The sequence below is a fragment of the Rhinoderma darwinii genome, chromosome 7, assembly GCF_050947455.1.
Source record: "Rhinoderma darwinii isolate aRhiDar2 chromosome 7, aRhiDar2.hap1, whole genome shotgun sequence".
Taxonomy (NCBI): domain Eukaryota; kingdom Metazoa; phylum Chordata; class Amphibia; order Anura; family Rhinodermatidae; genus Rhinoderma; species Rhinoderma darwinii.
In genome coordinates this window covers 79,624,520-79,647,945 of record NC_134693.1, presented here as the reverse complement: position 1 = coordinate 79,647,945, position 23,426 = coordinate 79,624,520, and the positions used below count along the sequence as shown (strand labels likewise).

At 42.8% G+C, this 23,426-nt stretch overlaps 1 protein-coding gene across 5 annotated transcripts in view; it reads right to left on the bottom strand.

Annotated features, from left to right (window-relative positions):
- The window catches only part of MEI1 (meiotic double-stranded break formation protein 1), a 957,414-nt gene that overhangs the window by 564,307 nt on the left and 369,681 nt on the right, over positions 1–23,426 (bottom strand). For all 5 annotated transcript variants that reach the window (XM_075833602.1, XM_075833600.1, XM_075833605.1 and 2 more), the window contains one exon: positions 8,325–8,436. In XM_075833602.1, coding sequence (XP_075689717.1) covers positions 8,325–8,436 — 112 coding nt within the window. The remainder of the gene's footprint in view (positions 1–8,324; positions 8,437–23,426) is intronic.

Here is a 23,426-nt window from a genome sequence, read left to right as displayed (position 1 = left end):
AAAAGTTCCCCACCCTATCCCTAGTGCACCCTGGACTATAAAAAGGGCTCCGCCCTTCCACTCCTTGCCTGGGCATTGTTGTAGTTTTCGCATGTCTGTATTGTAAATGATTCCTTAGTGTTTTCGTGCTCCCAGTGTTCCCATGCCCTGCTTTCTATCTCCTGTATCCCGGTGCTGTGTTTTGTTCCTGAGCCTGCCTGGTATCGGAGTCGTGTTGTGCCGCCTGCTGGATACACCACGTCTGGTGTCATCTGCCATCCCTGGTACCATCCGCCACGTCTGGCGCAACCCGCCACGCCGGCTGGAATACACCACGTCTGGCGCAACCTGCCTCATCTAGTCCCATCTGTGCCAGAGCCCTGCTGTCACGATGCAGGGTGTGGACCCACTGGGCCATACCGCGTAGTCCAAAAAGGGTACCTGTGGCAACTCAGACAGTAGCAAAGCAGGCTCGGCTGGGATCAGGCAGCAGATAGACGTCAGGCGTGGAGTAGCAGAAAACGACAACAGCTTCAGCTTCAGCACGGCACTTGACCAGGACAGCACGGGATATAGGAACAAAGAACACTTGGGAACTGGAAGACACTAGGAGACCATTTTCAGACAAACTTTGGGTAACGAACAATGCTCAGGCAAACAACAAGAGCCCTTTTTATAGTCCAGTAGCATTCTGGGCTTGATTGCAGACTTCCTGCAATTATGCGCGCACTGGCCCTTTAAGACCGTGCATGCACCAGGTGCGCGCGCCCTCCGGAGACAGTCTCGATACCAGGAAGTGAGTGCCGGCGCCTCACAGAAGAACGACGCAGCAGGGAACACACATCTCCATGGCCGCGGCCGTCGAGGTGTAAGTCAGAATGACTAAGACGTGGCGGAATTGCTGTGTAATTCCACTGCGGACAGTCCGCTGTGGAAATCTCCAGCGGCCATTTTTTACATTTGTTTCAATACATTTTTAGGCAAGTTAGTTCAGACATTGCGGAAAATTCCGCTGCGGACCATAGGCTGCGGTGCATAATTTTCAGTCCGCAGCATGCACTGTCTGTTGTGGAGAAGAAGCGGAAATTCACTGCGTATTTCAGCTTTTGCAATGCAAAAACTAAAATCTGTGTCTTTTCTGCAACGTCTGAATTACCTGTCAAATATGCAAATGTTGGTGCAGATTCGTTGCGTAATTGCCCCAAATCTGCACCAACATTTGCAGCGGAAAACTTCCGCCACGTCTGAACGTGCCCTAATTCTGATGTAAAAACGGATCAGAGATTCTGATAGAATTTTGAAAAATTCCCATTCTCACTCTAGCTCCACAAAGATTCAGGAACTAAATTACAAATTAGTGGCACGTTGGTATAAGACACCGGAGCTCTTGAATAGAATTGATTCTAACCAAAGCCCAATATGCTGGCGCTGTAGGAAAGAAACGGGGACCATGTCACATATCTGGTTTAATTGAAACCTTGTCAAACCATTTTGGACTAAGATAGAAACGATCATAAACAAGGTTCTCAATAAAAAACTCACTTTGACGTTAGAACTTGCAATTCTTAACCTTGATATGTCCTTTCAGATTATAAACCATAAATATATTACTCCGTATTTATACGGATACACCATCTATTTCAGAATGGAATAACGAAATTTGTTTACTACAGTCCTTTGAAAAAATTGGTCAATAGAACAAAATCTAGATAAATACTTCACGATTTGGGATGGATGGATTAAAGCACAAAAATCTGATGATCTTATTAGACTTTTATGACCGGGTGAGGTGTCAATTTCTTTTTTCCTGTTGTACAAAATACATCTCAAACGCATATCAGCAGAGACAATTGTTAGTTTACCCTTTGTTCTCTTATTACAATTTGTATTTGTATACTTTGTAACTCCTAACCCTCTTCCCTTCCTTTCTGTACTCTCCTTCCATACCCCTCCTTTCCTATGTTTTAAAAGAAAAACTTAAAGAATTTATATTAAAAAAAAACAAAAAAAAAAAAGGATCAGAGTAATGGATTATATAACGCAAGTGTGAACTTAGTCTATCTCTATCTAAATGCTGTGGCATGACCTAAAAAGGGCTGTGCACGCAAAGGATACCAGAAATATTGATGAACTGAAACACATGTGCAGGGAGGAATGCTCCAAAATTCCTTCTCAACGTTGTTTAAATCTTGTTTGCAGCTTCAGGAAACGTTTGTTGGAGGTGATTGCTGCTAGAAGGGGATCTACAGGTTATTAAATTCAAGAGTTCACTTGCTTTTCTGCCTGCACTGTGGATGTTGACGCAATGTGCTCTATAAAAGACATGAACAGTACAACTATTTGTGTATACCGATCAGCCATTGAAGTAAAATCACCTGCTTAATACGGTGTAGCTACCTCACGTGCAGCCAAAATAGCTGACTTGTCGAGGCATGACAAGACCTCTGTAGGTGTCCTCTGGCACCAAGATGTTAGCAGCAGATTCTTTAGGTCCTGTAAGTTGCGAGGTGGAGCCTCCATGGATCGGACTTGTTTTTCCAGAACATCCTACAGATGCTCAATTGGATTGAGATCTGTGGAATTTGGAGGCCAAGTCAACACCTAGAACTCTTCGTCATGTACCTCAGACCAATCAAATATAAGTTTTGCAGTGTGGCAGGGCACATTATCCTGCTGAAAGAAGCCACTGCCATTTGGGAATACCATTGCCTTGAAATCTTGGTATCATATTAAAGCCCAGAATCTGCCCAGCTTTCAATATTCAGGGTGCAGGATAAAAAGTTTTAGTTCTTGGTTCTGTGTAAATGTAAAGGAGGGGTGAGAGGAAAGAGGCTGTAAGTAAACAGAGTAACGCTAGTTCATCGGCTGATTGTATAGTTTTAAATGCTGAAAATATTATCGTTGTCGGCAGCACATCTCCCTATGTAAACTGTAATAGAAATGTATGAGGATGAGCGATCGTAGTAACGAGCTCTCGTCCCTATACATAGCTCCTAGTGAAAGGAGCAAATTAACGCCGATCAAGGAGCTGTCTCAGGCAAGGTATAGACATTCAGAGCAGGCCATTGCAGTGGGATGTCAGCTGTATTTTTGCCGCCGACACCTGTTGCTGATGGTACAGGCACAGCATCTGCAAATAACACATCAGCGTGTGTTAAATGTTAAATAACCCTTTAAAGGGTTTAGCACTGTGTCCCCTTCAGTGCTTTTCCCTGAATAGCAGTAAGAAGAGAAAGCTTTGAAGGGGTTGTAGCACTAAAGCAGTACTGCGGCCCCTTCATTCTCATGTTTGGTGGGGGTTCCCGGTAATCCGACCCCCACTGATCAGAAATTGTTTGCATATCTTAGCGATATGCCATCACTTTATGAGATGGTAAAAGATGATTTTTAGTTACTCAACTGTAAAATCCCTTCTCACTAAGTTTATTAGGGGACACAGAAAGTATGGGACACAGAGACAATGGGTGTATGCTGCTGCCACCAAGAGGAAGACATTGAGCCAAAAGTGTTAGCGCCTACAACATAGCCTTTACACCTCCTGCAAGTGGCGGATTAAGTAGACCATAGGCCCTGGGCTGTTACCCAAACTTGGGTCCCCCTTGTCCACCGCTGTCCTGCTGCACCGTAACTATTGTTAACACTTCCTTTTTGTGCAAGCATTAACAAATGAGTGTTACGATTCCCCTTGTCACAGGGCTGTGTCCCTACATAATGACAGTCTCCAACCATCGCTGACTGTATCACAATGTGCAGGGACACATCCTCCTGACAAGGGGAATGGTAACACCAATTTGTCTATCAGTCCTGGACTGCAGAAAGACGTTTTGTGAAATACAAGCATTTCCTATAATAAACATGTGAGGAGAGGTGACAGATTCTCTCTAAATCTAGTGACTCACAGGTGACGACTTCTCAGAGTTAGTAGTTTTCTCCTCTTTTCTCCTCCAGACTTCATGACGACCATGACCCATTTCTGCAGAATTTGCCACTCAGATGTCTTCGGCTCTTCACTTTTCCAACATTTCCTTGTGCCACACACTGTGCCCTTAAATAAAATAGCACCATACACTGCGTCCCTGAATAAAATAGTACCAAACACTGTGCCCCTGAATATAATTGTGTCACATACTATAAAGTAAAGCACCACACACACAGTGCCCCCTGCAGATATCGCCACAACCCCATGTAGATAGTGCCAAACAGCCCCCCTGTAGATAGCGCCACATACATCCCCTGTAGATAGCGCCACACCCCCCCCATGTAGATAGCGCCACACACAATCCCATGTAGATAGCAAAACACACACACCCCTGTAGATAGCGCCACACAGTCCCCCTGTAGGTAGCATCACACACATCCCCCTGTAGACAGCGCCGCACACAGCCCCCCTATAGATAGCTCCACACAGCTCTCCCCCCTTGTATATAGTGTCACACAGCACTTCCCCCTTGTATATAGTGTCACACAATGCTTCCCCCCTTGTTTATAGTTCCACACAGTGCTCCTCCCTTGTATATAGTGTAACACTGCGCTACCCCCTTGTATTTAGTGTCACACAGCACTTCCCACCTTGTATATAGTGCTACACAGTGCCCCCCATTGTATATAGTGCTACACAGCGCTTCCCCCTTGTATAGTGTCACACAGCACTCCCCCTTGTATATAGTGCTACACAGTGCTCCCCCTTTGTATATCATGCTACACAGTGCCCCCTTGTATATAGTGCTACACAGCGCTTTCCCCCTTGTATATAGTGATGCACAGCGCCCCCCCCAAAAGAACAAATAAAATAAAAAATAAGCAAGGGCAGACCAACATGATGAAGTAACGTGGCCTGCAACATATAATATTAATTTGTATGTGTGTCCTAAGGACACAAATACAAGTGAATGTGACTGTCGCTAGCCCTAGGGCCCCTTCCGGTGCTAGCGACACCAACAGGCATGAGGCCTTGGGCCCAGGACAGTCGCCCAAAGCGCCCTAATGATGATCCACCACTGCCTTCTGCAGACACTGAACTATCAAGTTTGTACACAAGCAGTAGGTCAAAATTGAGGGGAAAAAAAACCCTGATGGGTTAGTACCAAGAATAGGAGGAACGCTTTTATAAGACGTATAAAAATAGAAAAAAAACTGGGTGGAAACAGTGTACCCAAATTAACTAAGCAGGAAAGAGATTTTACAGGTGAGTAAAAAAACATGATTATGTCTCGCTCATGTCTTTGGGGAACATAGAGACCACAAGCAGTCCCCGGGGAATGGAACAAAACACTACCGGTCATCTATTCCACTGATAATCATCAAATAATGCAAAAGTGTGCAGCCTATAACATTTTGTAAAAGTGTCCAGAAAAGACCAGGTAGCGGCTTACACACCTGTAGAACAGAGGCCCAATGGCACACCCCTAAGAGACACCCTCTGGTGGAATGTGCTTTAACCCGGAATAGAGGAATGTTGTCTTAAGCGCGATGCACCTCACCATTGGCTATCCCGATCCAACGAGCGATTGTAGCCTTGGATGTTGCCACTCCCTTGCGAGGATCATCCGAGATGATGAAAAGAGAGTCGGACCGGAGGAAGAAGGCTGGTCGAGACAGATAGATCTGAAGAACTCTAGACACTTTCAGATGGTGTAAAGAGCGTTCTTTAGGTTGGGAAAGCGTGTGACAGAAGAAGGGTTTAGAGGAGGACATTGCCATTGGCAGGAAGCAGAGAGCCGGTCGGAGGACCGCGTTGTCCTGGTAAAACACCAGTACAACAGAACGTCAGGAAAGAGCTGCCATCTCAGACACCAGTCTAATAAAGGTAATAGCCACCAAAAAAAAACCCAGGAAAAAGGCCACCACTTCAGCAAAAAAAGAGGCCCAAGAAAAGAGATAAGGAGTGGGGGTGGTAGAAGGAAGGAGTTATAAGGCCATACTCATCCAGTTCTGCCACACTCCCCCTGTCTTGATCTTCTTCACTTTAGCTCTCCTGGAGGATCCGCAGGTTCACCCCTTTAGCATCTCTCTTATGAGAGAACGCTGGATGAAGGGGAGCAGGCAAGAACACTCGGTGACTCCTTCGCTAGGCTGCTCTGTTCCCCTTTGCTTTCTATGAGAGAGTAACTGTGTGATAATATAAACATTGTTTTCCCTCCTCACTAGTGAACAACAGGGAGACTGTCATACGTGTTTCCCACCTAAAAGGGTATAAAATAAACTTAAATATAAATAAATTAACAAAAGTAAAATGAACAAAAATAAAAATAAATAAAAGCAGAAAGGGACCTGCAAAATCAAAAAAGGAATAAGGCTGCATTCACATCTGCATCAGGGCTCCGTTCCGACGTTCCGTCTGAGCTTTCCATTGGAACGGGGCCCTGACTGACACAAACGGAAACCATAGGTTTCCGTTTCCATAACCATTGACTTCAATGGTGACGGATTTGGTGCAAATTGTTTCCGTTTGTCTTCATTGTGCAGGGGTTCCATTTAGACTAATTCAATAGCGTAGTCTACTACGGTATTCATTCCGTCAAAATGACGGAACCCCTGCACAACGGAGGCAAATGGAAACCATTTGCATCGGATCCGTCACTATTGAAATCAATGGTGATGGAAATGTAAACCTCTGGTTTCCGTTTGTGTCAGTCAGGGCTCCGTTCCGACGGAAGGCTCTGACGGAACGTAAGGAATGGAGCCCTGACGCAGATGTAAACGCAGCCTAAGGCCTCATGCACACGACCGTAGCCATGTGCACGGCCGTGATTTTCGGGTCGGCCGGCTGCGGACTGTCAGCGGACTGTCAGCCGCAGGCCGCCCGCAAATCGTGGGACATGCACATGGCCGCGGCCATTGGTTTCAATGAGCCCGGACCGCAGAACCGGGCCGTAATAAGACATGCCCGTTCTTTCTGCGGTCCGGGCTCCCGGGCCGTGCACGGACCGCAAAAACTACGGTCGTGTTCACGGCCCCATAGAAAAGAATGGGGCCGCAATTCTCCCGTGCATTTTCGGTGGAATTGCGGCCGCAAAAACACGGTCGTGTGCATGAGGCCTTAGTTGTACAGGAGGAGCTAACACTTTTGCCTTCTAGTGACAGAAGCATATATCCACGATCCCTGTGTCCCCCTATGACATGAGCAAAAAAAAAAACATTTAACAGCACTCACTAAAGCACAAAATGATATTATTTCTACTAAGTCTAAGGGACATCAATAACTCTTAAACCTTCAAGACCCGTTGCTCTCTTGCTTTCAAGAACATATTTCTTAGTCGCGCTCACAGGTTTTTGTTTCCTGTGGATAGGTGATAAATGTGTTTTGTGGGATAACGCCATTTATTTTGGGGTCTGAGTTTATTTTGTGTGTACATGAGGAAAAACACTATTTCTGGACATTATATGAGTTGTATATGCCATTTTTAGCAGTTTTTCTCCTCTAGGGGATCTATTATCTTATTCTGAGCTTTTTCTGAGCTAGTGGGCGGAGCCTAATGGCTACTATGTCTTCTATACACTGCACACAGAGAAGAGGAAAATTCTGCTCTCCTATCTTTAACCATCACATATATTGAAAAGCTGCAGCAGCATGGAGAAGATTATACAGCAATAATGAGCAGTATAGCTATGACTTCAACACTGACATTTATCTCTCACTCTGCTCCTTTTATCTACTCCCACCTCCCCTCTCTATATACTTCTATGGGCAGGCTTAGAAGAGACATACCCACACTTCCTGCAGTCTGTCTCCTCTGCTCTGTAACCTGAGATAAATTTTGCTTGACGAGGGGTGGACAGCAGATTACAGGAAGAGAGACACCTAGTGTCAGTAAGTTCACACAGAATTTGCATGGATAAAATAATTACATTTTAACAGAAAGTAATTTACAAAGTTGATATATATATCAGGTATACTATTACATAAGTTTGAAAACTGAGTGTCCATTTAAGTTTAGTAGCGTAGAATTTAGGTTTTAGTTTCTTCCGTGGCAAACTGTAAAAAAGCTTCAGTACCAGGCACAACCACTTTTCTAAACGAGTGTCTGTGCCTATGTGTACAATAATAGGGATGTGCCGCTAGCACAAGTGCCACAGCCTCTTCACAGTGCCGATAAGTGAGCATTCCGTAGGTCAGAATGTCTTGGTGAATCCCTTTAACCTTACAAATAACATTGGTCCTTTTTGCTCTGTACTAAATGGACAAGAACAGAAAAAGAACAAAATCCGTCACAACAAAGGCACACAAATTATATGTACAGACCTTTTTACAGAAAACCGATAAAAACTGATAATTTTGATATTTTTGTTAACTATGTGTGTCTACACAATTATTTTAATATCTCATTCAAATATTACATACATACCTAATTTTAAAGCAAATGATTCTTTCATATAAGGTACAAGCGCAAACATGTCAGTAAGAAGCAAAAAAAATCTCTCCATTGTTGCTGGAACTGCTATCCATTCATAATATCTCTATAAATTAAAGGGAAAGAACAAAGATTAGTACACACCTATATAATAAAATAAATGCAAAATATATACAGTACTAAGCATTTTCACTCTATTATAAATCTAATCTTTCATCTAAGAATTTCATCAAATTTGGTTACATATTGATAAACAAATGGTCATTATTTCTTGACATTTCGACATTAAAGTCTGTCACCACATTATAAGTGCCCTATCTCCTATATAAGAAGATCGGCGCTATAATGTAGGTGACAGTAATGCTTTTTATTTAGAAAAACGATCTATTTTAAACCACTTTATGAGCGATTTTTAGCTTTATGCTAATGAGTTTCTTAATGCCCATACATAAGTATGATGCTTGGAGCCCGGCTCCCTGCACTGTGTTCGGTCCACCACTTGCGGCCGAAATACGTCCGTAAATTCCGGACGTAAATAGTGTGTGTGCACATACCCTAAAGCTAAAAATCGCTCATAAAGTGGTAGCAGCAATTTCTCACATTTTCAAGAAAATTTCAAAAGGCTATTTTTACAGGGGCCAGTTCAGTTGTGAAGTGGTTTTGAGGGCCTTATATATTAGAAACCCCCAAAAAGTCACCCCATTTTAAAAACTTCACCCCTCAAAGTATTCAAAAAAGCATTCAGAAAATGTCTTAACCCTTTACACATTTCACAGGAATTAAAGCAAAGTAGAGGTGAAATTGACAAATTTCATATTTTTCTGCAGAAATAAATTTTTAATACAATTTTTTTTATAACATAGAAGGTTTTACCAGAGAAATGCAACTTAATATTTGTTGCCCAGTTTCTGCAGTTTTAGGAAATATCCCACATGTGGCCGTAGCGTGCTACTGGAATGAAGCACCGGCCTCAGAAGCAAAGGAGCACCTAGTGGATTTTGGGGCCTTATTTTTGTTAGAATATATTTTAGGCACCATGTCAGGTTTGAAGGGCTCTTGCAGTGACAAAACAGTAAAAATCCCCCAAAAGTGACCCCATCTGGGAAACTAGACACCTCAAGGAAATTATCTAGGGGTGTAGTGAGCATTTTGACCGCACAGGTTTTTTACAGAAATTATTGGAAGTAGGCCGTGAAAATTAAAATCAACATTTCTTCAAAGAAAATGTAGGTTTAGCGATTTTTTTTCTCATTTCCACAAGGACTAAAGGAGAAAAAGCACCACAAAATTTGTAAAGCAATTTCTCCCGAGAAAAACAATACCTCACATGTGGTAATAAACGGTTGTTTGGAGACACGGCGTGGCTGAGAAGGGAAAGAGCGCTATTTGGCTTTTGGAGTTCACATTTAGCAGGAATGGTTTGCGGAGGCCATGTCACATTTACAAAGCCCCTGAGGTGACAAAACAGTGGAAACCCCCAACAAGTGACCCCATTTTGGAAACTATACCCCTTGAGGAAATTATCTAGGGGTATAGTGAGCATTTTTACCCCACAGGTTTTTTGCAGAAATTTTTACAAGTAGGCTGTAAAAATGAAAATCTACATTTTTTCAAATAAAATGTAGGTTTAGCTAATTTTTCTTTCATTTCCACAAGGACTAAAGGAGAAAAAGCACCATAAAATTTGTAAAGAAATTTCTCCCGAGTAAAACAATACCTCACATGTGGTAATAAACGGCTGTTTGGACACACGGCGAGGCTGAGAAGGGAAAGAGCGCCATTTGGCTTTTGGAACTCAAATTTAGCAGGAATGGTTTGCGGAGGCCATGTCACATTTACAAAGCCCCTGAGGGCATAAAACAGTGGAAACCCCCCACAAGTGACCCCATTTTGGAAACTACACCCATTGAGGAAATTATCTAGGGGTATAGTGAGCGTTTTGACGCAACAGGTTTTTTGCATAAATTATTGGAAGTAGGCCCTGAAAATGACAATCTAAATTTTTTCAAAGAAAATGTAGGTTTAGCTAATTTTTTATAATTTCCACAAGGCCTGAAGGAGAAAAAGCACCGCAAAATTTGTAAAGCAATTTCTCCCGAGTAAAACAATACCCCACATGTGGTAATAAACGGTTGTTTGGAGACACGGCGTGGCTGAGAAGGAAAAGAGCGCTATTTGGCTTTTGGAGTTCACATTTAGCAGGAATGGTTTGCGGAGGCCATGTCACATTTACAAAGCCCCTGAGGGGACAAAACAGTGGAAACCCCCCACAAGTGACCCCATTTTGGAGACTACACCCATTGAGGAAATTATCTAGGGGTATAGTGAGCGATTTGACCCCACAGTTTTTTTGCAGAAATTATTGGACGTAGGCCCTGAAAAGAATAATCGACATTTTTTCAAAAAAAATCTAGGTTTAGCTAATTTTTTCTCATTTCCAGAAGGACTGAAGGAGAAAAAGCACCACAAAATTTGTAAAGCAATTTCTCCCGAGTAAAACAATACCCCACATGTGGTAATAAACGGCTGTTTGGACACACGGCAGGGCTTAGAAGGGAAAGAGCACTATTTGGCTTTTTGAGATCACATTTAGCAGGAATGATTTGCGGAGGCCAGGTCACATTTGCAAAGCCCCTGAGGGGACAAAACAATGAAAACGCCCAAAAAGGGACTCCATTTAGGAAACTACACCTCTTGAGGAATTCATCTAGGGGTGTAGTGAGCATTTTGACCCCACAGATGTTTCATAGAATTTATTAGAATTAGGCAGTGAAAATAAAAACAGTCCTTTTTCTTCAATAAGACGTAGCTTTAGCGAAAAATTTTTCATTTTCACAACAAATAAAGGAAAAAAAGAACCCAACATTTGTAAAGCAATTTCTCCCGAGTACGGCAATACCCCATATGTGGTCATAAACTGCTGTTTGGGCAAACGGCAGGGCTCAGAAGGGAAGGACCGCCATTTGGAGTGCAGATGTTGCTGGATTGGTTTCTGGGCGCCTGTGGGCCCAACACAGTGGAAAACCCTCAGAAGTGACCCCATTTTGGAAACTACACCCCTCAATGCATTTACCAAGGGGTGTAGTAAGCATTTTAACCCTGCAGGTGTTTTGTAGAAATTAGTGTTCACTCGATGTTGCAGAGTGAAAATGGGATTTTTTTCCATAGATATGCCAATATGTGGTGCCCGGCTTGTGCCACCATAACAAGACAGCTCTCGAATTATTATGCAGTGTTTCCCAGTTTTAGAAACACCCTACATGTGGCCCTAATCTTTTGTCTGGACATATGACAGGGCTCAGAAGTGAAGAGTACCATGCGGAGTGGAGGCCTAATTTGGCGATTTACAAAGTATTGGTTCACAACTGCAGAGGCTCAGATGTGAAATAATAAAAAGAAACCCCTGATAAGTGACCCCCACTATGGAAACTGCACCCCTCAAGGCATTTATTAAGGGGTGTAGTGAGCATTTTCACCCCACAGGTCTTTTCCATAAATGAATGCGCTGCGGATGGTGCAAATTAAAAATTTATATTTTTCCCTAGATATGCCATTCAGTGGCAAATATGTCATGCCCAGCTTATGACGCTGGAGACACACACCCCAAAAATTGTTAAAAGGGTTCTCCCGGGTATGACGATGCCATATATGTTGAAGGAAACTGCTGTTTGGGGACGCTGTAGGGTTCAGAGCCAAGGGAGCACCATTTGGCTTTTGGAGAGCGGATTTTGCTTGGTACTATATTTGTTTGAGTATTGCTGGTGTTTTATAATGTGGGGGTACATGTAAGCGGGGCGGAGTATATAAGGGGCATAGTCAGGTAGTATATAAAAAAATAAATAATCCATAGATGTGTGTTACGCTGTGAAGCAATCCTTTCCGCACAGGCCAGTGTCGCACTGATAAATGGTGTCATTTCTTATCCCCCTTTTTGTCCACACTCCGCACCTTTTGTAGTTTGGGGAATTTTACTGGGAAAGTGTTGTCCTGGTATAATACGGGCACCGTCGCTTCCAGCGGATATGTTTGGGCTCTCCCTTTCCTGGTTCCCTAATTTTAGGTCCTTGATAAATCGCCTCTTGAAACAGAACTCGGGCACAACTGCATATTTTTTTATTTCCTGACTTATTGGAGCCATAACTAATTTTATTTTTCATAGACGTAGCGGTATGAGGGCTGGTTTGTTGCGGGGCGAGCTGTAGTTATTATTGGTAGCATTTTGGGGTACATGTGACTTTTTCATCACCTTTTATCCTATTTTTTGGAATGCCAGGTAAACCAAAAAACGCAATTCTGGCACAGCTTTTTTCGTTTTTTTTATACAGCGTTCACCATGCGTTATAAATTACATGTTAACTTTATTCTGTGGGTCAGTACGATTCTGGCGATACCTAATTTATAGCACTTTTTTATGTTTTACAACTTTTTGCACAATAAAATTACTTTTGTAAAAAGAATGTATTTTTTCTGTCGCCAAGTTGTGAGAACCATAACTTTTTAATTTTTTTGTCGACGGAGGTGTATGAGGGCTCGTTTTTTGCGGGACGAGCTATAGTTTTTCTAGGTACCATTTTTGGATACGTGCGACTTTTTGATCACTTTTTATTCTAATATTTGTAGGGCAAAGTGACCAAAAAACAGAAACTCTGGTAAAGTTTTTTACGTTTTTTTTTTTACGCTGTTCACCGCGTGCAATAAATAATATAATATTTTGATACCTCAGGTCGTTACGGTCGTGGTGATACCAAATACAAATGGTTTATTATTATTTTTCAATAATAAAGGACTTGATAAGAGTAAAAGGGGGATTGTGTTTTATTTGATCACTTGAAACTTTTAATGTTTTCAAACTTTTATTTGTTGCACTTTTTTTTACACTTTTTTATACTTTTTTTACACTTTTCTTCAAGTCCCACTAGGGGACTTGAAGGTCCAATGGTCAGATTTTTTTTTTTCTAATACATTGCACTGCCTATGTAGTGCAATGTATTAGATCTGTCAGTCATTCACTGACAGCAAGCCGATTAGGCTTCGCCTCCCGGCGGGGCCTAAATCGGCTTCCGTAATGGCAGAGCAGGAGACCATTGTGACCGATTGCCTCTCAGGGCTGGCGATCTGCTAGTAACCGCTACGATGCAGCAATCGCTTTCGATTGCTGCATCGAAGGGGTTAATGGCAGGGATCGGAGCTAGCTCCGGTTCCTGCCTTTACAGGTGGATGTCAGCTGTACAGTACAGCTGACTTCCACCGCTGATGACGCCGGGGCTCCGATGAGCTGCAAACACCTTAAGTGCAGCGATCGCGTTTGAGCGCTGCACTTAAGGAGTTAATGGCGGGGATCGAAGCTAATTTCGGTCCCCGCCGTTACAGTCGGATGTCAGCTGTAAGATACAGCTGAGATCCGACGATGATGGCACCGACTCAGCTTCTGAGCCGGTGCCAAACATTTGACGTAAATGTACGGCATTTTGCGGGAAGTCAATGCTTTCCATGACGTACATTTACGTCAAATGTCGGGAAGGGGTTAAAACACGTTTTAAACATGCTTTTCTTTTTGTATTTAAAAAATTGCCTGCAGTATTGTGGTATTTTTTAAATAGCGTATTTTTGTACAAGTGTTTTGTCAGGCGGTTTTGAAGTAATATTGAAATACCAGAACAAAATGCCATACCATGATGTGTCAATAAAAAACTGCTGAGCCAAAAAACACCACTAAAACTCCAGAAACCAAAATGCTGTGTGTGTAGATAGTCTCATAATTTCTTCTATACAATCAGCAAGCATCTGGCCAAAACGTTTTAGCCCCTGCCCCCTCAAAAAAAAAAAATAGGCCGAAAATAATGCCACCAAAAATGCTGAAAAGAAAGCAACTATAGTACATGCTGTGTGAAAGCGACCTAAGGCATATTCACCCAATTGTGGGTAAATCCTGTGATACTAAACATATCAGTGCATGGACCTCAGTTATTCTCTGTTCAAAAAATGTACATGGGCGTCAGCATTATCTCCAAAAGACTTAATTTATTGTTCCATATCATAAAACACCAAGCACAGGGGGGCCACACAAACCACATCTATAAATAGTTACTATAGTTACTATAGTAACTGTGGCCTATGTAATAAACTTACTATAGTGACTGACAGTAGACTTACCCTTATCATTCCAGAGCGCAGCGGAGGTCCTGACGTCCCTTCGCGTCATGACGTCACAACGCTCTGTGCCTCGCATAACGTCATGATGCTGTGTGCCATGCGCACAACATCCCGACGCTGGATGGAGTCAGGATCTCCGCTGTGGCTGGAGCCGAATAGGAAGGTAAGTATACTATTACTGTCTGCTGGGGCTGGGGTTGTCCAGTCCCTAAAAGTTTATGGTCTATCCTCAGGATAGGCCATAAATACCTGATGGGTTGGGGTCCGACTGCCGGGACCCCTGCCAATCAGTTGTTTTGAAGGGGGTGCAGCGCTCGTATGAGTGCTGCTTCCCCTTCATTCCAGTCACTTGCTCACACTGTAAATCACGGTGTGTCGGCGATTCAGTGTGAGCAAGCAACCGAAATGAAGGAGAAGCAGCGCTCGTAGTTCATACGAGCACTGCACCCCCTTCAAAACAGCTGATTTGCGGGGGTCCCAGCAGTTGGACCCCGACCCATCAACTATTGATGGCCTATCCTGAGGATAGGCCATTAATTTTTAGGGGCTGGGAAACCCTTTTAAGCCTACCATGTGATCCTGTCTGCTGGGCCATGTATCTAAGCCAACCACATGGTAGGCTTAGATACATGGCCCATGTGTGTGCGATCCTGTCTGATGGGCCCTGTATCTAAGCCTACCACATGGTAGGCTTAGATACAGGGCCCCAGCAGACAGTAATCTTATACTGTATAAGGTTACTGTCTGCTGGGGCCATATATCTGAACATCTTACCCTGACCACATGGTAAGCTTAGATACTTGGCCTATGTGTGATCCTGTCTGATGGACCCCGTACCACATGGTAGGCTAAGATACAAGGATCCAGCAGACAGTAATCTTATACTGTATAAGATTACTGTCTGCTGGACCCTGTATCTAGGTAGGATTAGATACAGAGTCCAACAGACAGTATCACACATGGGCCCCGTATCTAAGCCTACCACGTGTTACTAATGTTTTATTCTGTGTTTGTATTTTTTTACTGGTTCGGTCGTAGAAACATGTCAGATTCGAGGACTACTTCGATGACGGCTTTTATTATTCTCAAAAAAATGTTAACGAGGGTTGTGTGGGGGTTTTTCATGTCAATAAAATATTTTTTTCTGTTTATTTGTATTTTTTTCAAAATTTTATTACTACCGCCTTAGTAATGGCCGCTGGCTGATTGACAGCATCCATTTCTAAGGCAGGGCTTAGTGTTATCCGATCCAGAAGCTAGCACTAGCCCCCATTATTACCCCATACTCACCGCCACCAGGGGTGTCGGGAACAGCTGGGTACGATCCAGTACCCGACAATCTGTAGTGATGGTTGGGTACTGGGGTAATTGCAAGCTGGTATTGTTAGGTTGGGAAAACCCAAAAACAGTGAGTCTTCCCACCCTGGAAATGCTAGCCTGTTGCTGCTATGTTGTATCTGGCTGAAGAATTCATTTAAAAAATAAATAAAATAATAAGAATTGGAAAAAACAATGTAGGGTTCCCCCATTTTTCATAACCAGCCAGATACAACATAGCAGCAGAAAGCTAGCATTACCAGGTTTGGAAGTCCCACAGTTTCTGGCTTTTCCTAGCCTAATAATACCACCCCCATCACTACAGATGGTTGGGTACTGGATCACACCCGGCTCTTCCCGGTACCCCTGGTGGCAGTGGGTACCGGGGTAATAATGGGGGGACATAGTTACCTTTTCACTGGCTAACATTAAGCCCCGCCTTAGTAATGGATGCTGTCAATCAGCCAGCGGGCATTACTAAAGTGGTAGTAATAAAATGTTCAAAAATACAAGGACATAGAAAAAATATTTTATTGAAATAGAAAAAACACACAGCCCTCATTAACCATTTTATTGAGAATAAAAAAAAAATTCCGTCATTAAAGTAGTCTTCGAATCTGAAGTAGTCCAACATCCGAACCTATAAAAAAACATAAACACAAAAAAATAACATCAAAAAGCAAAGCAATTATTATACTTACCTTTCCTGGGTCCAGCGCTGGAGCCACAATGTCAGCGAGCTGGACACTATATCTAATTCTTTCATGTGTGATACTGTCTGCTGAGCCACTGTATCTAATCCTATCAATAGCTATAGGGTCGTAGTCAGTGGCGTAGCTATAGGGATCGCAGCGGTCGCAGTTGCGACCTGGCCCCTAAGCCTGGGGGGCCCATGGGCCCCTGTTGCCATACAGCATGTTTCCTAACTAAATCTTCTGTGCCGTGAAGCCGGCACTTCCTGATTACGGTCACATGGTACACTTAGTGTACTATGTGACCGTGTTGTCATGTGACACGTCTTCCAGACAGAGCAGAAGAGTAGGTGCGGAGGACTCCAGGTAAGCTGCAGTGTAATGTAATGTATTGTGTTGTAATGTAATGTATTGTAATGTAATGTATTATGTTGTGATGCCTTGTAATGTATTGTGTTGTTTGCGGTGGAGAGGGGGGGCGTTAAATCACAGCCCCCCTCCTCCACCGCAAACTGCACAATACAACACAATATAGTATAGTACACATGACTATGAGAGCGGGGCTGCGACTGTGTAATACAGTCATTGCCCCGCTCCTGAGTCCTGACATGTGCGCGCTGTCAGGATGATGCGATGCGGCCGGCGCTGCACTAATGATCTGCGGCACTGAAGACAGAACATGGCGGGCACGCTAAAAAACACCCCCATCTTCTGTCTTCAGTGCCTGCACCGCCGCTCATTAGTGCATCGCCGGCCGCATCACCTCATGCTGACCGCGAGCGCACTTCCTGTCAGGAGCGGGGCAGTGTCTGTATTACACAGCCGCAGCCCCGCTCTATAACGGCGGAGGTCAGAGAAACCTCTTATCTCCGCCGCTATTCCCCTGAATGCTGCGATCAAAGCTGACTGCAGCATTCAGGGGAAAATGAGAAGGGGAGATGCCCCTGGATCGTGTCACAGGGAATTCCTGTGACGCGATTAAGGGACATACCATATATGGGCAGACAGCCCAGGTTCCATTGAAGGACCCCAGGGCGGTCCTACCATATTTCCTGTTAGGGCATACTCAGGTATGTCCTAACTACCTGTGTACTATCAGTACATAGGCTAATGTACTGGCTTATAGATATAGGCCAGTACATTGAAGTTTACAAATAAAGTAAAAACAAAGTAATGTTAAATTAAAAAAATACACCTTTTTTACAATAAACATTAAAATAAGTCTCAGTACATAAAACATACACATAATCGGTATTGGCGCGGCCGTAATAACCTGCACAACTATTTTTTTGGATCATTTATGATGTGTACTCTGTAAAAAAATAAAATAAAAATTGCTTTCTATCACTTAGGCCCCATTCACACGACCGTGCCCGCAATCACGGCCCGCGATTGCGGGCACGGCCGGCCGCCGACTGCCACCCGCATTTTCGGGCTGTGCTCCCATACAAAGTATGCTATTTTTATATTATGCACATATGGGGGCATTATACTGTATGGGGAGAATTATACTGTATGGGGGGCTGATATTGCGGTTGGGGAATTATACTGTATGGAGGGCTGATATGGGGAGCATTATACGGTATGGGGCTGTTATGGGGGGGCAGTATACGTTATGGGGCATTATACTGTGTGGGGGCAGCTATGGGAGCATTAACTGTGTGGGGCCATTATACTATGGGGGCAGTTGGGCAAGGCGTCTGGGCATAGGCGCGCGCAGGGGTCTGATGATGATGGTGGTGTTGGGGAGGGGTAGGGGGGCCCAAGCTGAATTCTTGCACCCGGGCCCATGAGCCTTTAGCTACGCCCCTGGTCGTAGTGCTATAGATATGCTGTCTCTTACATACACATACACATATACATACACGCAGACACATTTTTTTTTGGTGGGGGGGGGACATATGTATTGGGGCTATAGCCCCTGATGTTTTAAGACCTTAGTGACACCCCTGGCTGCTAGTGCAGCATCGTTGGGTCACTTAAGAGACCCAGCAATGCAGCTGAAAGCTGCAGGCCGTCGACCATGAGAAGTTGGGAGGAGCGGGGGCCCAAGAAGAACTTTTGCACCGGGGTCCATGAGCATTTAGCTACATCCCTGGTGAAAGCTGACCCGATAGGGCGTCTGATACATCAATCAAGTGACAAAATTGTACTGTTCCTTCCATTTCCCAGTTATTCTCTGTCAATTACTCAGTTCTGGAACTTTTTCTTGGCAGAAATCAGGAAAGCAATAATAATAATAATAATAAAAAAAAATAAGACACTAGCCAATATAGTGTCTTTAGGAATTCTATCCCCGGTACCCTCTCTACATGTATGTAAACAACATGGCCGCACCTGAAGTCCTCCTGACATGTGTGATCATGTGATATAATCATATGAAACACTGCTTATCTGCGTTAACACTAAATGCACAACTGCACATGCTGACTGCTATATCCTGAGTTTAATAATAATAATTGGAGCTGTAAAAGTTACGACAATATATTTTGTTGTTACTGGTCATCAAAACAGGAAAAAGGCAAAATCAACAAGTATAATATTATGAGATTTTGAGAAAGAACATTCTAATAATTAAGAGTGCTTTACAGACAAAAGCTCCAGCAACAGCGCCCTCTAGTGACATTGTACAATAACTATTAATTTTTTTTTAATTCTTTATTTTACTTTTTTCTTATAAAAAACATAAATAAGGGCAAAAGGAAAGGGAGGAGAATACAAAAAAAGAAGGAAAATTGGTTAGGAACTACACAAATAGAATAGAAATAGAATAAAAAAAGAAATATATATCCTGCCCTCACTTCATTCATATTTTATCGACGCGAGACACCAAAGCAGGTGAATCTAGGGAGGAGGAGCACACCGCCAAGTCCCTCTGAGAAAATTCCTATAAGATTCTGAGTGTTGAAACTCCAACCATTTGTACCATGTTTTATAGTACCTGTTATACCTTCCTTTTATCGAAGAGGTCAGGTTTTCCATCGTTATTATGTCATTGATCCTAGCAATCCATTGGGATAACGTCGTAAGAATTTTTTTCTTCCACAAAGGTGGAATACATTGACGTGCCACCATTATGAGAAAACAAAGTAATGAACGTTTATATGCTTTGATTGAAACATCACAGTGGTGGACAAGGAACAACGCGGGATCCAAGGTAATAGTTGTTCCCGTTACCTCACAAATCACTCGCCCAATCCGCTCCCAGAAGGAGGATAGCATTGGGCAAGACTAGAATATATGTAGGTCAGTGCCCTCCACCCTATTACATCTCCAACAGTTGGAAAGTATGTCTGGAAAATTAGAATGCAACAGGGAGGAGACTCTGTACCACCTGGTCAGCAATATATAATTCGTTTCCTGATATTGAGAGCAAAGAGAGGTCTTATATGCTAGTGTAAGAATACGAGTCTGTTGTATAGGATATAAAGTAAGCCCTAAGTCTATCTCCCATTTAAGTAAATATGATGGAGGAGGTTGGTCTGGAGGATTTTGGAGAAGTGATTAAACTGAAGACAGAGTATGTCTCAGTGGACCTAGGCCCATATAAATGGCCTCAAATGGTGTCGCTGTACCTCTAAACAGAAAACTTGGATTTAAAGGACGGGTGTCACGAAAAAAAATTTTTTTATATCAATTTGCTTTTAGTGTTTTATTAAAAAATGTTTGATTTATTTGTGTGTTTGTGTTTTACTTTTTTTTTATTTTTTAACTTTTTCTTGTCTATGGGGGCTGGCATTTTTTTTTCCATCTCTGTATGTGTCGATTAACGACACATACAGACATGGAATACGGCACATACAGCCCCATAGTGAATGCGAACGGGACCCGTTCCATCCACTATGCTGTACGCAGTCTGTGTGGGAACGGCGCATGCGCCGCTCCCACACAGTCCAAATTGAAGGTCTTCGGCCGAGCGACGTCCGGCGCCATTATCTTGTGGACCGGAAGCCGCGGCCGGACAGTAAGATTACTACTTCCGGTTGCGGCTTCCGGACTTGTGTTCTGAAGCAAGCACTTGGAGCGGAGGGAGCAGACGGAGCGGACGGACCGGAGGGAGCGGCGGCGGCAGGAGCAGGTAAGTTAGGTCTATGTATGTACGTGTTTTAGTGTGTGATCACTACTGTATGTAAACCTACTACACTGTGTGTTAGCTCAAAAATGGCGACACACAGTGTAGGAGGTTTGAACGTTCAATCCCCTCCTTTCTCCTGGCAATAGCCATGATAAAGGAGGGGGGATTCTGTGAGCTCACTAGAGCGAGTGTGTATTCTCAAATTTTACAGCATAAAGCAATGTGGTTGCTTTACCACATGCCAATGCTGCAATTTTGGAAATTGCTCCATCTAGTGACCAGCACTGGGAAATGTTATAAATTAGAATCTAATTTATAATATTTCCTGACTCGTAAAAAAATTAAAAAAATTAGAACAATGTTTAATCATTTATACACTAACTGTTTAACTAAAAAAAAAAATTATATCTAGCGACACATTCCCTTTAAAGAAGTACAAAAATAATGGAGTTGATGTGCTCCCCAGGGCCCCAACGGACTAGGGTCAATTATAGTCTATAATTCAGGGATCTTGAGCCAATCCGTACTTGAGAAAAAGCTTGATGCGCAGCATTTTTTATTACAAATCCATTCTCGGAAAATCGGGTCTTCCAAGCCTGGAACAAAATGAGGATTCCCCAAGATTGGATAAAGAGAAGAGTATATAGGGAGACATAATATCCTAACAACTGTCATAGAGCAAAAACACAACGTTGGTCCAATGGATGGAGACGAAGGTTCTGGAGAAAAAAAGGTTCAACCTGCAAAAGCGACAAACCTTCTTTACTGTTGGAACTGTGAATCTATGGAATAGTCTAGCGCAGGAGCTGGTCACAGCAGGGACAGTAAATGGCTTTAAAAAAGGTTTAGGTAATTTCCTAGAACAAAAAAATATTAGCCCCTATGTGTAAATTTTTACCTTCCCTTTTCCCGTCCCTTGGTTGAACTTGATGGACATGTGTCTTTTTTCAGCCGTACTAACTATGTAACTATGTAAATATTTAGGCTCAATCTATGGAGAAGCCTATAATGGGATAGGTGTAAAGGATTGCTCTACGGCAATCCAAGGTTTTTCCTTCGCGTGTCTGCACAAGTCAATGACCTGTGCTAGATGTGTGGCTAAATAATAGGATTTGAAGTCTGGAAGGGCGAGTTCCTCTCTCTCCTCTGATCTACATAACATAGTGGTGATTTCCGGGTCCAAATAAAGTTAATTTGTATTGAATTAATCATTCTAAAAAAAGAAATAGCAATTTTAATCGGGAGTGTCTGAAACATAAATATAGAATACGAGGCAATATGTTCATCTTAACCCCTTAATGACCAGGCCATTTTGCGCGTTAATGGTCAAGGATTATTTTTTGTTTTTTCATGGTCGCATTCCAAGAGTCGTAACTAGTCGACATAGCCGTATAAGGGCTTGTTTTTTGTGGAACGATTTGTATTCTGTAATTGCACCATTTTTAGATGCTTATTATATATCGATTAACTTTTATTAACTTTATTTTAGGAGAGAATTTAAAATAAGCAGCTATTCCAGCATTGATTTTCACGTTATAAATTTACGCCGTTTACTATGCAGCATAAATAACATGTTAATTTATTATATGGGTTGGCACGATTACGGGGATATCAAATATGTATACATTTATATGTTTTTCTGCGATTGCGCAATAAAAACCCTTTTAGAAAAAAATTACTTGTTTTTGCATCGCCGCATTCCAAGAGCCGTAACTTCTTTATTTTTCAGTCAATGTGGCCATATGTGGGTTTGATTTTTGAAAGCCAAGGTGTAGTTTTCATTAGTACTATTTTGGGGTACATAGGACTTATAGATTAACTTTTATGTCATTTTTTATGGGGAAAATGGGAGAAAAGAGAGAATTTTGCCGTTGTTTTTTGCATTTTTTTTGGACGCCATTCATCTGTCAGTTTAATTAATGTGTTCATTTTATTGTTCAAGTCGTTACGATCGCGGGGATACCATATATGTGCATGTGTTATTTGTTTTGACACTTTTACTAAATAAAACCACAAAGTAGTTTTATTTTATTTTGACTGTAATTTATTTTACTTTTTTGTCACAAACTTTATTTAACTGCTTTACATTTTTTTTTTTTAGTCCCACCAGGGGACTTCACCATGCGATCTGCTGATCGCTTATATAATGCTTTGGTATACTTAGTATACCAAAGCATAATAGCCTGCCAGTGTAAAACTGACAGACAATCTATTAGGCCATGCCTCCGGGCTTGGCCTAACAGGCATTTGCTGAAGGCCGACCTGGAGGCCTTTGTTAGGCCCCCTGCTGCCATGGAAACCTGACTGCGCCCCGTGATTTCTTTGCGGGGGCGCCGATGAGGTGACAGAGGGTGCTCACTCCCTCTGTCAAACACATTAGATGTCGCTGTCACAATTGACGGCGGCATTTAATGGGTTAAACTGCCGGAATCACAGCACGCTTCAAATTCCGGCAGTTGCGGCAGGAGCCAGGCTGTGTATAACAGCCGTGCTCCTGCCGCTGATCGCGTGGGCACACTGGCAGTACCCGCGCGATCAGAGGACGAACATATCCGTCCTTTTGCGGGATCTAACACCTGCACAGGACGGATATCTCCGTCGTAAAGGGGTTAAAGATGGTGTAATGTCCCAACCCTTTAAATGCACCCTTAGTCCGTCTTAGACAGTCGGCTTGAATATTAGAAAGTAGGGGGACAAAGTTTAATCTATATATGTCTTTTGAAGGGATAAGTACTCCCAGATATTTCAGGGCCTTATTGTTCCATTTAAAACTAAATGACGGACTTCCGGTTCCGGCTCCAGCATGTGAGGACGTTTGGATGGAGAGCTCCCGCTACACCCCTGGCAAACCTGACATAA